The sequence below is a fragment of the Thamnophis sirtalis genome, unplaced genomic scaffold (assembly GCF_051295495.1).
Source record: "Thamnophis sirtalis isolate CommonGarterSnake01/CBP01778 unplaced genomic scaffold, rThaSir2_p1.2 scaffold_7, whole genome shotgun sequence".
In the NCBI taxonomy this organism is placed as follows: domain Eukaryota; kingdom Metazoa; phylum Chordata; class Lepidosauria; order Squamata; family Natricidae; genus Thamnophis; species Thamnophis sirtalis.
In genome coordinates, this window is record NW_028261387.1 from 10,881,080 (window position 1) to 10,894,997 (window position 13,918).

Below are 13,918 nucleotides of genomic sequence, written 5' to 3' on the forward strand. Positions count from 1 at the left end.
GATTCTCTGTCATGTACTCATTACTGTTAATCTGTGGTCTATTCAATATCACATCTTTGCAGGCTCGAGCAAGAAATTGAGGATCTCGAGAAAGAAGAATTGAAAATCTCGGTAAAAGAAAAAGCCATTTTGAAGAAGCTTAAATCTGTTGAAAGGACCACAGAAGATATTATAAAGGTCAGCATCTAATTTTAAAATCCTGTTGCCGCTGATACAGTCAACTGATCTGTCAGAAATAACAAATGGACCTTAAGGTAGGCATGGGGATGAATGCAAGGAAATATTCAAGGCTGCAATCTGATGCACAATATTAGAAATTAGTACTAGAAAAGTGAAACGCCAGGATCAGATACTGTACACAAAGTAAAGGTCAGAATCAATCCAGTTTTATTATTACCAAGCCTGAATTTTTAGCACTGCCAAATTTGTTCCACGTATATAATTGTTGCAAGGGCGGAGAAAATTTTCTTCTCCAAAATTATGGTCCCACTCAGGGGTGGTATTCAATTTGTCAATTTGTCAATTTTAATAGATTTGTATGCCGCCCAATCCCGAAGGACTCTGGGCAGCTTACATAAAAGTAGTTTAAAAATATTAACAAAGATTAAAACACAAGACAGAACGACTTAAAAACAAAAACACAACATGCACTCAGTTTTTAATGGGGCTGAAGTTCAGTCAAGATCAACAGCCCCAGTTCCGGCCTGCCGGAACAGCCAGGTCTTAACAGACTTACGGAAGGCCAGAAGAGTGGGGAGGGTCCGGATCTCAGGGGGTAGATTGTTCCAAAGGGCTGGGGCAGCAACAGAGAAGGCTCTCCCCCGAGGAGCTGCCAGACGGCACTGCGTAGCTGATGGTACCCGGAGGAGGCCCGCCCTGTGCGATCTTATTGGGTGCTGGGAGGTATGTTGCAGGAGGCGGTCACGGAGATATCCAGGTCCTAGGCCATGTAGGGCTTTAAAGGTAATAACCAGCACCTTGAAGCATGTCCGGAGACCGATAGGAAGCCAGTGCAGCTCACGGAAGATAGGTGTAACATGGGTGTATCTAGGTACACCCAGTATCGCTCGCGCAGCTGCATTCTGGACCAATTGTAGTCTCCAAATACCCTTCAGGGGCAGCCCCACTTACCTTCCCTACTGGTTCACACATATGATTGTCCACGTCCACGCATGCACTTTGGCTCAAAAAGTGCCTAAAAGGGATGCCATAGAGCCGGGGCAAGTGGGCAGGACTAGCCATGATTCCTGCTACCGATTCCGGGTGAACCAGTCCGAACTGGTAGAATACCACCTCTGGACCTGCTCATTTTTCAGCCTTCCTCCCCTTCCTCAGTTCGTGTCAAAGCATGACCCTTGGACACCAAAATATTGCTCCCTGTTTTATAGAAATTAATTTTCAATCCCAATTACTTTTAAAGCTATCTTATGCACATTTACTGAAATATGTGCCGTGGGATATATTCCTGAGTCACCACGTGGAATTGGTTATATCGGCTAACTAACCTAAAAGAAAGTAATAATCAATTGTATCGTAATTCTTTAAATGATGGGAAACATCACAGAATTCTTTGTTACTTTTTTTTTTTTAGTCTGTGAAAGTGGAAAGAGTAGAGACTACAGAAGGTACGTTTCTTTTAAGTACAATTTTTCAAATTATTTTATGCAAAAGCAGAAGTGATCTATGTAGAGCCGAGGTGGCGCAGTGGTTAGGGTGCAGTACTGCAGGCCACTTCAGCTGACTGTGATCTGCAGTTCAGCAATTCAAATCTCACCGGCTCAAGGTCGACTCAGCCTTCCATCCTTCCGAGGTGGGTGAAATGAGGACCCAGATTGTTGGGGGCAAGTCGCTGACTCAATTTGCTAAGAAATTTGTAAACCGCTTAGAGAGGGCTGAAAGCCCTATGAAGCGGTATATAAGTCTAATAAATAAATAAATAAATAAATAAATAAATAAATAAATAAATAAATAAATAAATAAATGTATTAATTAGCAATCCCTTTTTATAGAGCCAGCTGACTATATATATGCCAACATACCAGACCTTCCGAAACCTTTCAAACCTTCTGCACTTAAAAAGACAGGCCATCTACAAACCGATGATGAAGAAGAAAATCGAAAAGGTACAGATTAATAGTCGGATTCAAGGGGAAATCGTATGTATGGTCTTACATTTTGAAAACAACCTCAGTGTCATAAAAATAGCAGATATGGTTGTTGCTGGTTGTTATTTCATAAGTTCATAAGAAATTGCATCGGACCAGCATTTTCTAACTTGGTGTCCTCTAGATGCGTTCCATTCCATGTAATCACATTAACAGAAATTATGACTTGGGAGAGCTTGAATTTCCACATGTGGATTCTGCTTCACTGTGAAACATTTCCCAAAAATGTACTTAATGTTGGAGATCTGAGGTTTATTCTTAGCTCACGTATGATGAAGCTGGCGGTAGCAGCCTAAGCAAAAGAAAAGGGATGAAACTTAAGACATTTGCATCAATTTGTCTCCTCTTCAGCACAAAGGGCTGTCATGAAAAACATTAAGTTATGAAATTATCTTTAATTTCTTGTGAGTGAAGTGGGGAAGGGGATTTTTGTTGCTTTTGTGGAACAGATCAGGCCAAAGCAGATGTTCTCTTCTTGGTTTTTACTTTGCACACTGGAAGAAGTTAAAATGATTGCAGGCTGTTTTCCAACCACTTCTAGGGATTGATAATATCTGAGTGTGACTCTCTAGTCCTCTATTATCTGCATTTGTTTTTGCCCAGCCTGGGTATCTTCCAGATATGTTGGATTACAACTTTCAGAAGACCAAACAGCATGGATTAAAATTCTGAGAGTTGTAATCCAGCACATCTGCAAAAGACATTCACTTGAGAAAATCAGGAATACACCAGCTAGTGATAGTGTAAGGCAAAGTATTGCTCAAAGTTCTAATTTATTAAGAGAGCCTTGTTGGCACATCTGGGAAAACCCAAATCTGAAAGCTTCCCAGTTTTCCCCACCTAGTTGAAAGTTCAAGATCTTGCCCCCACACCCACAAGTCCATCACATGATCCAATCTCCCACTGCCATGCTGGCAGTTGCACCCCTCCAGTTCTGATCAGGTGCAGAGGTGCAGAAACAATGGATGACCTTGGCTTTCTAGAAAGAATGTTGTTATGGCTACATAGTATGTAACTCGTTACAATCCCCCCTCCCATTTTCCCACAATAGAAAATGCATAGTAGAATAATAGGAAGTGTGGCAGGCCAAAGATCCAAAAGAAAAGATGGCTGCAGGCCTGACAGTTGCAGAAGCTTCAGATTGAATCCAAGCTTTAGCTGGAGATGGGCCACCGAATTATTGTTTCTTGCAACAAAAAAAAGTTTTCTATTTCCTGGCAATTAAATGGATCACAAATTGTGGATAAACAGATTTACTATTAATTTTTTGGGATGTTAACTTGCATAGATTTCTTTGCAAAGCTGACATTTTCATTGCAATTGCTTCCAAACTCACCCAATCCCCCCATCATTTTAAATTTGATCATCAGTAACGCAGAGCCACAACCGGGAGGTGAGAACTACAACTTCTCTGGAGAGGTGATAAAAGCAAATAAGTCATGTATGTCATGTCATTATTGGCAACAAGATATGCCATTGGTCATTTGTGAAATTGCGCTATTTGCATGTTTACATTATAATACGGTGTCATCATAGCTTCTACCAGATGCCTATATGTATAAGCTCCGTTTTATTACAATAAAATTGAGCCTATACGAAGTCATAATGTATCATACAGAGATTTCTGCAGTGCAGCCAAAGCCATCCGCGCCACCTTATTCTAATCTTTACTGGATGGTGGCCAGGTAAGAGCAGCAGGGCAATTGTAGAAAATATACTTTAAAAATAAGGAGGAAATTATATTTACTTCCTCAATGTCCTCTTAGTTGAAATCAAATTTTGAATTAAAGCTAAATCAGACTTAAATAAAGAGTTGTGTGACATAAACTGGAAGAAGCAGGTAGATTGGTTAGAAGTGCTCAATCTTTCCCTAGTGTTGACTCCTCTCCGCAATTTTTGTCCCAATCTACTGTAATTTTCTTCTTGCTTCCTATATGGAGAAAAAGAATTGTAAGTAAAAAGCTAACTGGGGTAGGGAAATTCCCCATGCACAAGGCTTGAAATTATTCAGCCTACTTGCTGGCACACGGGTCTACTGCTATCTCATAGATTTTTATTATAGATTTTTAAGTTGTTTATTTGCAATGCAATATGCACCTGGAGGAGGAGCAGTGGGGGGGGGGCACTGTTGGCAACAGAGCTTTCCCAGAGAGAGGTCGGGATCAAGGCACTGTGCAATCCTGAGCTGGAGAGGGAATGGGGAAGATGTTCAGTGTAGCCACAGCCTAGAATCTCTCAGAGTATGTCTATACCTTTTATTTAGAAAGTTATAACTTTAGTTTGGCAAGATTGTGTCCATTAGGTCTAAGCAAACAGAGGATTAAAGTGGATTGGATTTCACTGTGTTGTCTCTTAGACCCGACCAGATCATTAGCTAATAACCTTTTAAAAGGTTGCTTGCTTCTTTCCCTGCAGCATTGTTTGCTATGGAAATTAAAGTAAAAAAAGACATGAAGACTGGGGAGAGCACAGTTTTGTCAACAATACCCCTCCCTTCAGAAGAATTTAAAGGAGCAGGAGTCAAAGTGTATGACGATGGCAGAAAGTCTGTCTATGCAGTGTGTGCCAATGGGAGCGCCAAGAATGATGATGTGGATGATCTTGCTCCAGTCGAAGTGGAGGATATGTTACGACAAGCCACCGAGAAACAATCCAAGTCTCCCACTGAATATCATGAGCCAGTATATGCCAACCAGTTTTGCAGACCCAGAACTCCTCAAAAGAATAAATTCATCCAAGAAGCGAATGAAGGAAAAGATAACATCCAGAATAAGATCAGCCACCTTGACCATTTTTCTAATGAACTCGTTGATAAGGATAAATGGCATGATATTAAAAAAGACGCTCTAGATACTTCAAAGAGCTGCCAGCAGAACTCTCATTGTCCAGTTAGTCAACAATTAGGAAGGCCCTTACAGGCTAATCCTCAGAATAAGCTAGGGTCTTCTGCCCAAAGAGAAGCTACACAAGAAACTGCTCAGCCATATCAAAAGATGAAGGAATACCAAGATAAGAAGATCAGAAACTCTTCTCCGGCAGCCCTAGAGAGTGAGGATAATTATAGCGTGGTCCAAGCTACCCCATGTTACGCCGTGGATGATACAGAAGAACCGGTTACAATGATTTTCATGGGATACCAGCATGTGGACGATGAAGAACTAAATAAAAAAATCTGTGGGTATGATGGGATTATCCATGCGGAACTTGTTGTCATCAGCGATGACAGTGAAGAAGAAGAAAAAAAAATTGAGACACCTCGTTATCATCCAGTGGGTCCTTATAGTCAGGTCTATCAGCCATCCAATCAGACATGTGCAGTTTCACAGACCAAAACTTCTGGAGACAACATAAACAAGCCACTTTACAAAAATTCCATGTCACTGAAAGAACAAGAAGAAAGTTTGAGCTCTTCTACCTTTAATGGTCAACTTGATGGCCACTTAGCAAGTGATGGAACAGAAGAACCTTCCTTAACAGGTAAAAAAAAGGGCAAGTCACAGCATTGTTGTGCTCTCATGTAGCAGATCCATTACTCACATTACTCTCTTCCCCTTCTTCTTGTTTTTCATTTTAATTCTAATTCATCTGCAACCTGTAACCAATTTCCTCCTGCTTTTCTAAATTCTAATACACCCTTCCTCACATCCTTCTGATGTATTGAATTCCCAGTTTCCACAATCCCTTGCTGACATTTTCAATGGTTGAGTTGAGTTGAGCATACTATGTTGATTACACATAATAGAAAATGAAGTCCAATGCATCTGGAGGGCTGCAGATTGAGGAAGCTTGTTTGAGTGTTTCATTTAGTTTTTAATAATGTGCAATCATAGCACTTTGAAGGATCTAAGTGGTCAGAACCAAAGCTTGTTTAATATTACCAAAATCAGATCAGAATAATAATGCAAATCAGATATTTAACTTTCTAATTTAAGCATGTTTTGAAAATAATATTGAGAATTCTCATTGCACCTATGCAATATATGGCAAATCAAATCAAATTCCATTTTGGTGATTAAACCATAACCATTCTTTCCATTTTTGGAATTTAGTCATATGTCTTGCCTTAATCATTATTGGATAGTGCCCATTTCACTTGATAAGACTTAATGCAACTTTTAATATAGACTTTACCCTGTTTTAACAGAGAATGCCTGTTTTAATAGTCAAAAATAACAGAAATCCACTTCTGTCTGTAAATTAATCTCAGACTGTGTATCTACCTTTAATAAAAGCTGTTACATTTTCTAATCTTTTGCATGAAATCAACTCACTATTAATCTTTTGCAATCAAAATGTTTTACAGATCTTAATAGCCTTAACATCAAGTGGCTTCAGAGTTCATAGTTTTATTCTGTGTCCATGCAAACACAACTAATAGTAGCTTTCTTCGACAAGCACGAAATAGCACCATATACATACAATCAAGCTTGTTGTTCATGCAAGCCAATATTTGGTCTAAGATGAAATGTTTGCTTTTCATCTAAGAGGGTCTTAATTGTTTTTTTTTTAATTCTATTTAGTGGGCAAAGCAAAGAAAGGATGCTGTATCTCCCTTTATTCATTATTGCTTAAGTACTGAACGGGAAGTTATGTTGAGAAATAACAGCATTGCTAGAATGTCTAGGGCAGTGTTTTTCAACCACTGTGCCGCGGCACACTAGTGTGCCGTGACATAGTGTAAGGTGTGCCGTGGGAAAAACACTTTATATATAGTCAATATAGGCACAGAGTTAAAAAAATTTAACATTTTCTAATGGTGGTGTGCCTCGTGATTTTTTTTCATGAAAAAAGTGTGCCTTTGCACAAAAAAGGTTGAAAAACACTGGTCTAGGGGACAATGTCTTGCTTGGCAGATGTCTAGAGATAGAACAAAATAGAACAGAACAGAACAGAATTATTTATTGGCCAAGTGTGATTGGACACTCAAGGAATTTGTCTTTGGTACAGATGCTCTCAGTGTAGGTAAAAAAAAAAGATACATTCGTCACGAATCATAAGGTACAACACTTAATGATAGTCATAAGGTACAAATAAGCAATCAAATCATACTAGGAAACAATATAAATTGTAAGGATACAAACAACAAACAACAAAGTTACAGCTATACAGTCATAAGTGGGAGGAGATGGGTGATAAGAACGATGAGAAGATTAATAGTAATAGTAATGCAGACTTAGTAAATAGTTTGACTGTTGAAGGAATTATTTGTTTAGCAGAGTGATGGTGTTTAGGGAAAAAATGTTCTTGTGTCTAGTTGTTTTGGTGTGCAGTGCTCTATCAAATCCCAACTGCTGATACAGATCTGAGATTTATAATGTGGTTGGAATAGAAAGAGAAATTCAAGTGAAAGCAACAGTTGAAGTTTCTTTCATCAGGCAGCAAAAAAAAAAAACATTTGCTAGCAAGGAACCACACATGCCTTATTTTACTCTTGAACTTTCGAGAAGAATTTTACAGAAGAAAAAGTTACGTTGAAGAACTAGTACAAGTTCTCACCTCATTCAGTGCTTGGAGGTTGCATGCATCTCTTTGCAGACAAGATTCATACGTGCAAACACACTCACTTTGCAAAAACATATTGAGAAATGACGGCCAAATCTTTCCTGTTTTATAACAATCATATCCTGATTAGTGTGTCCTGTGGGGTTAGAATAGATATGAAGAATATAAAGCTTTCCAGAAATCCAACTGATTTTTTGTTTCTAGTTTTAAAGTCTTTCAAAGATTAATATTAATCTTAAAAGCCTCTTTACTCTCTCTCTCTCTCCCCCTCTCTCTCCCTCTCTCTCTCCCTCTGTCTCCCTCTCCCACCCTCTTTCTCCCTCTCTCTCCCTCTCTCCCTCTCTCTCCCTCTCTCTCTCTCCACCCTCTCTCCGTCTCTCTCTCCACCCTCTCTCTCTCTGTCTGTCTCCCTCCCTCTCTCCCTCTCTCTCTCTGTCTCTCCCTCTCTGTCTCTCTCTGTGTGTGTCTCTCCCTGTCTTTCTCTGTCTCTCCCTCTCTCTCTCTGTCTCTCCCTCTCTATTTCTCTCTCTCTCTCTTTGTCTCTCTCTTTCCCTCTCTCTGTCTCTCTCTCTCCCTCCCTCTCCCTCCCTCTCTGTCTCTCTCTGTCTCTCCCTCTCTGTCTCTCCCTCTCTCTGGCTCTCCTCTCTCTGGCTCTCCCTCTCTCTGGCTCTCCCTCTCTGTCTCTCCCTCTCTCTCTCTGTCTCTCTCTCTGTCTGTATCTCTGTCTCTGTCTGTATCTCTCTCTGTCTGTATCTCTCTCTGTCTCTGTCTCTCCCTCCCTCTCTCTCTGTCTCTCTCCCTCTCTCTGTCTCTCCCTATTTGTCTCTGTCTCTGTCTCTCCCTCTACTTCTCTCTCTCTCTCTCTCTCTCTCTCTCTCTCTCTCTCTCTCTCTCTCTCTCTCTCTCTCTCTCTCTCTCTCTCTCTCTCTCTCTCTCTCTCTCTCCTCTGTAGAAGCACTGAATCCTGCCTTGTGGACTTAGGCCAATGGCTATAGAACCCTTAAGGCACTCTGTTTCCTGCAGAACAAGTAGTAGAAATATTGTTGCAACATAGGCAGCAGGTAGAGCATAAGCTTTCACAATAATGTACTATGATCCAGTTAGCACAGCATTTGGGCCAAGGTATACCTCAACCTGGACTGGCCCTGAAGGTTCTGCACTGTTTATTATAATTCTTTTACCTGGAAGCTGTCGGAGAGATTTGGAAGCGGCTATTCAGGACCAATTCCCAACTCTCATTATCTCAGTGTGAGTTATTTATGATCGGCAGACTGGCAGAGTTCCCTACACATTGGTCCAATGTGGCATCGCTTCTCACTTTGCCTGACTCACAGAGCTTGACAGTAGCCTGCAATTTATAGGCTTGATGTCACATGTTAAAATACCAGTTCAATAGTAGCAGATTGATACTGTACAGGAGAGAGAACAATGTCCACTTATTAAAGGAACAGCTAGTATATTCTTATACATGCCTCACATTCTTGAGTGATGAAAGATTTCAATGTTGGTGGCTGTCCAAGTTTGGTTTCCTTTGGGTAGGGAAAAAATATTGGAGATTTAAACATTTGAGATGAGCATAATGGAGCCCGAGAGCCAGTGGTGGGTTTCAAATTTTTTTAGAACCTATTCTGTAGGTGTGGCCTGTTTTGTGGGAGTGGCTCAGCGGTCATGTGGCTGGATGGGCATGACTTGGTGGGCATGTGACCGGGTGGGTGTAGCCAACTTGGAAAATATGGTGAGACCCACTTAACAACGCTCTTGCTTAGCAACCAAAATTTTGAGCTCAATTGTCATAAATTCTCTTTCTTTTTCTTTCTTTCCTTCCTTCCTTCCTTCCTTTTGTCTCTCTCCCCCTTTCTTTCTTTCGTCTCTCTCTCTCTCCCACTTTTTCTTTTTTCTTTTTTTCTTTCTTTTTTTATCCGTGTCTCTCTCTTTTTTCTCACTCTCCCTCCATTCCTTCCTTCCTTCCTTCCTTTCTTGTGTGTATCTCTCCCCATTCCTTCCTTCCTTCCTTCCTTCTTTCCAAAAGCGTTCCAAAAGTTACGCTAAATTTCACAAACCGGTTCTGGCGTACTGGTGCGAACTGGGAGAAACCCACCCTTGCCGAGAGCACATTTCTACAAGGAGCCAATGTGCTGCATGATATTTATCAATCAAATTTATACACCACTCACCTCACCTAAGTATTCTGAGTGGTTTACAAAGAACGTTGTAAAATAATAAAGCATAGTTGAGGATGAAATTAAAAGTGAAGGTAAGATTTACAAGTTAAAAGTAAAAAAAATAAGAGTTAAGCAATTGAATATCCCTTTTAGGATATAACTTCAATAGGGTTTTCCATAAGTAAAACCTGATTAAACCATCTTCATGATGGAGCAGAGGGGAAACTAGATTTATCCTCCTCAAAACCATTGAAGAAGATACTTTATTGTATTATTATCCTGAGTGTTCTTGGAATTTCCCTGCAGGGCAATCTAGCAGAGATTTGGTGATTGCTGAGAGATTCAAGAGATTAAAAAAAAAGGAAATACCTCTTCACACAGTGTAAAACTTAACTGAAACTGAATTGTCATCCATTTGTCTTTAAAAGGAAGATTAGAAGTGATTCTCCTGAGCTTAGTTTCAAGTGATTTCACAGCTGGATTCAGAAGTTCTCCTGGCAATATTATGGGAATAATTTGACGTTTTCTTCTATTGGGGTATTTGATTTGCCTTTCTGAACTACAAGCCTGGAGTTTCTTGGTAGTGGTCTGACTGTGCTTATCTTTTTTTTTGGAGAGGGAGGAGATCAGGCAGTGGGTGTTAGTCATGATTGCTATATAGTCCAGGATAAAATTCAGCATGCCTTGGGACACCAATTGTAGGAAATATCAGCCAAGCTGAGAAACAAACACTCTTGGGCAAACCTGTAGTGCAGACTCATCTTCAAACAGATTCAAACCAAAATATATTTGTGTCCAGACTTAGGTCAAACCTCTCTCAGTATTGCTTGTGCTGAATATTTCATCTTTCTGAGGTCTGTCTGCTATAAAACAAATTCAGGATTATTCCAGGGCTATTTGTATGCATATTGTGTATAGATTTTTCTACCACTCAAGCATCTTTTTTTCACAGGTTTCTCTGTTTTTTTGTGCATACTTCTCTAATAATCTGGCCTGAACAGACGTTTTAATTCTGGGCAATTTCTGTAAACTACAGTGTGCATGCAAAAATATGAACGATACCTAGGGAATCTAGATTCTCTGTATGTTGTGGGAGCAATCTCAGCTTGGCTGTCTGTTTTGATGGGCCAAATTTCCCATCTGTTCCTAGGAAAAGGATTGCACAGGGAAGGTGAAACTTTTTGACATGCGTGCCAAAAATTTGCAAGAATACTTGATTCTGCTAGTCTCTCTCCCTCTCTCTCCTCCCCCCTCTCTCACACACAGACCTGAACAAAAGAGAAACCATTGTCCTTGTTCTAGGCCACCCTGAACAGTGGCACTTGATGGCAAAGGCAAGACTGGGCTTGAAGCAGAAGTCCGAGCCTTACTTCAGCCCAAGCACCACAACTACCACTTGAATAGGCTCCCTTGCACCATTTCCCCAAGGCACACAAACCTTGGGGAATGGTGCAATGGCCCCTGTGGCTCAATGTTCCTGAGGATCTGCCATCTTATCTTCAGGTGATGTTATTTTTCTGTTAGGCCCCTGCGGCCTACCTGAAGCTGCTCTGGGTCACACAAGTCCTTTGTTCTGGAAACAGAGAATGCTCTTCCCAGCCTCTGCATTTTCCAAAAGCTGCAAAATAGCAATAGCAATATTGTTAGCGGTATATAAGTCTATAGTTAGACTTATATACCGCTTCATAGGACTTTCAGCCCTCTCTAAGCGGTTTACAGAGTCAGTATATTGCCCCCAACAACAATCCGGGTCCTCATTTTACCCACCTCGGAAGAATGGAAGGCTGAGTCAACCTTGAGCCGGTGAGATTTGAACAGCCGAACTGCAGAACTGCAGTCAGCTGAAGTAGCCTGCAGTGCTGCATTTAACCACTGCACCACCTCGGCTCAAAAGCGTGTGTGCGCGCGCACACACACACACACACACACACACACACACTTGATTCCCAGAGGCCGTATGAGAACACAGCCCATTCTCATTCAGCCTTCACGGCCTTTGAAAATCACCCAATAACAAGGCATGCTTTCGAGAATAGTTGTCAAGTGTTGAATGCTGACATGTCACCCAAAATATTGTGTTGTGTTCCCCTTTAACACATAAGGTCATAAGCTGGTCATCACAGGTCTAGGACTTAAGTCTGTGAGAAATAGCATAAGAACCAATGAAAGAGTACTTGCTCTGGAATCTTTGGTTCCTTGGTTATGGACTTCCCAAGTATTGAAGGATACTAAAGTCTATAAAACATTTCTAAATTGCAATTGCAATTTTGTTTTTCCTCCTTAACATATGGAATGTTGTCATGCTGCTAAAACAACCCAACCTACAATGACTATCCTAATTTTGTCCATAGGGAGTATACTTTGTATGCTTTGCTAATTGATTTAGTCAGTGCTTTCTCTTGATCCACAATTTCCCTAATGCTACAGAGGCATTGCCCTGCCAGCCTGAGCTCCTAGTATGGAACTGAAATAAGCACATCGGCTGTAGGCAGGCCCACACAGCATTTGCTATCTGCTATTGAAGCAATTCCATTGCCCCCTTGCCTTGGTCCCCTCCTCCATAGGTTTTCCCACACATTGTCCTTCTGCCATAACACATACTGAATAATCAGAGAATGCAGGGAAATGAGTAATTTTCCAAAACAATCTCATAATTATACTGCTTGTTCTAAAAGGAAAACAAAGCCAGGAAGAGTAAGGTAGCAATGCACAAAGGGTTGTTTGTGAAATGAGTAACGTTCTTTTCTTGGAATATTTTCAGCAAAATTCCTTTGGTCTAAAACCGCTTGAAATCAATGGCAGTCTTTTTATTGGAAAAGATAAAATAGTTTACATTGTAGAAAGCCAAAGCCTAAAAGGCACTAAGGAATAAAATAAAATACAGAGAGCAGTAAAACTGAATGTATAAGAAAGGACCTGTAATTTTGGTGTAAGAACAAAAGGAAAACAACTGTAGGTTGGAAGAAAGCCTCTTCGCTTTATAATTATTTCATATCTTAATGAAGTAGAAATGATGGGCTTAAAATCCTCAGCATTCATGTTAAGAAAGTTGTCTTAAAACAGGGACGTGCAGGCAGGGTAGGCAGAGCCTCACCACTGTCATCATGAAAAGAAAAAATATATAAAAGGAAAAAGGCAAGAGCTGAGGTCAGGCTGAGCTAGTTGCTGCCAGAGTCACCATGGATGACTCTGCTTAGTGCTTAACTGTTTAAAAAAGCCTCTAAAAAGCGCCCTCTACAGGAGACGGCAGGAGAACGATGTGCCTCATCTAGTCTGACTTTTTATGATCACTCAAGCAGAGTTAAGCAAGGGTTAAAAGCCGAAAAATTCCTGACGTAGGTGAGGCACGTCGTTCTCCTGCCTCCTCCTGTAGAGGGTGGTTTTTTAGAGGCTTTTTAAAACTGTTAAGCAGAGTCATCCATGGTGACTCTGGCAGCAACTAGCCCAGCCTGGCCTCAGCTCTTGCCTTTTTCCTTTTACATTTTTTTTCTTTTCATGATGACAGGCAAGAGCAGAGTTGAAATCCTCTCTGAAACAGCTGGAAAAGGTACGTGTAGGTTGGACGGAGGGAGTGGAATTCAAACTTCATCCTCCTGGTGCAACTTTGTGTGTGTGTGTGTGTGTGTGTGTGTGTGTGTGTGTGTGTGTTTGAGAGAGGAGGGAGGGAGAGAGGGAGGGAGGGAGGAGGGGAAGGGAGAAGAAAAAGAAAAAGAAGGAAACTTATTTAGCAAAGGAGAAAAACAAATGCTGTCGCTTTAAATTGGAACTAAGCATGCCTGGCTGTGGAATTCTGGGAGTTGAAGCCCACAAGTCTAAAAAAATTGCTGCCTCACCAGCCATAAACCTCACCGCACGTCACTGTCTTAAAAGTATAATTCAGATTCCAGAACAGGCATCCAGATGATACTTGTGAATCACTGAATGCTTTATGTTAGCATTTTTCACACTTGGCAACTTTAAAATGTGTGGACTTTACTCCCAGAATTTCTTAGCCAACATACAGGTGAAACTCGGAAAATTAGACTATCGTGCAAAAGTTCATTTATTTCAGTAATGCAACTTAAAAGGTGAAACTAATATATGAGATAA

The 13,918-nt window shown here is 40.7% G+C and overlaps 1 protein-coding gene across 1 annotated transcript in view; it reads left to right on the top strand.

Annotated features, from left to right (window-relative positions):
- The window catches only part of PALMD (palmdelphin), a 102,115-nt gene that overhangs the window by 85,959 nt on the left and 2,238 nt on the right, over positions 1-13,918 (top strand). The window contains exons 5-8 of the mRNA XM_087719298.1: positions 63-177; positions 1,592-1,625; positions 2,010-2,123; positions 4,581-5,642. Of these exons, the coding sequence (XP_087575424.1) occupies positions 63-177; positions 1,592-1,625; positions 2,010-2,123; positions 4,581-5,642 (1,325 nt within the window). The remainder of the gene's footprint in view (positions 1-62; positions 178-1,591; positions 1,626-2,009; positions 2,124-4,580; positions 5,643-13,918) is intronic.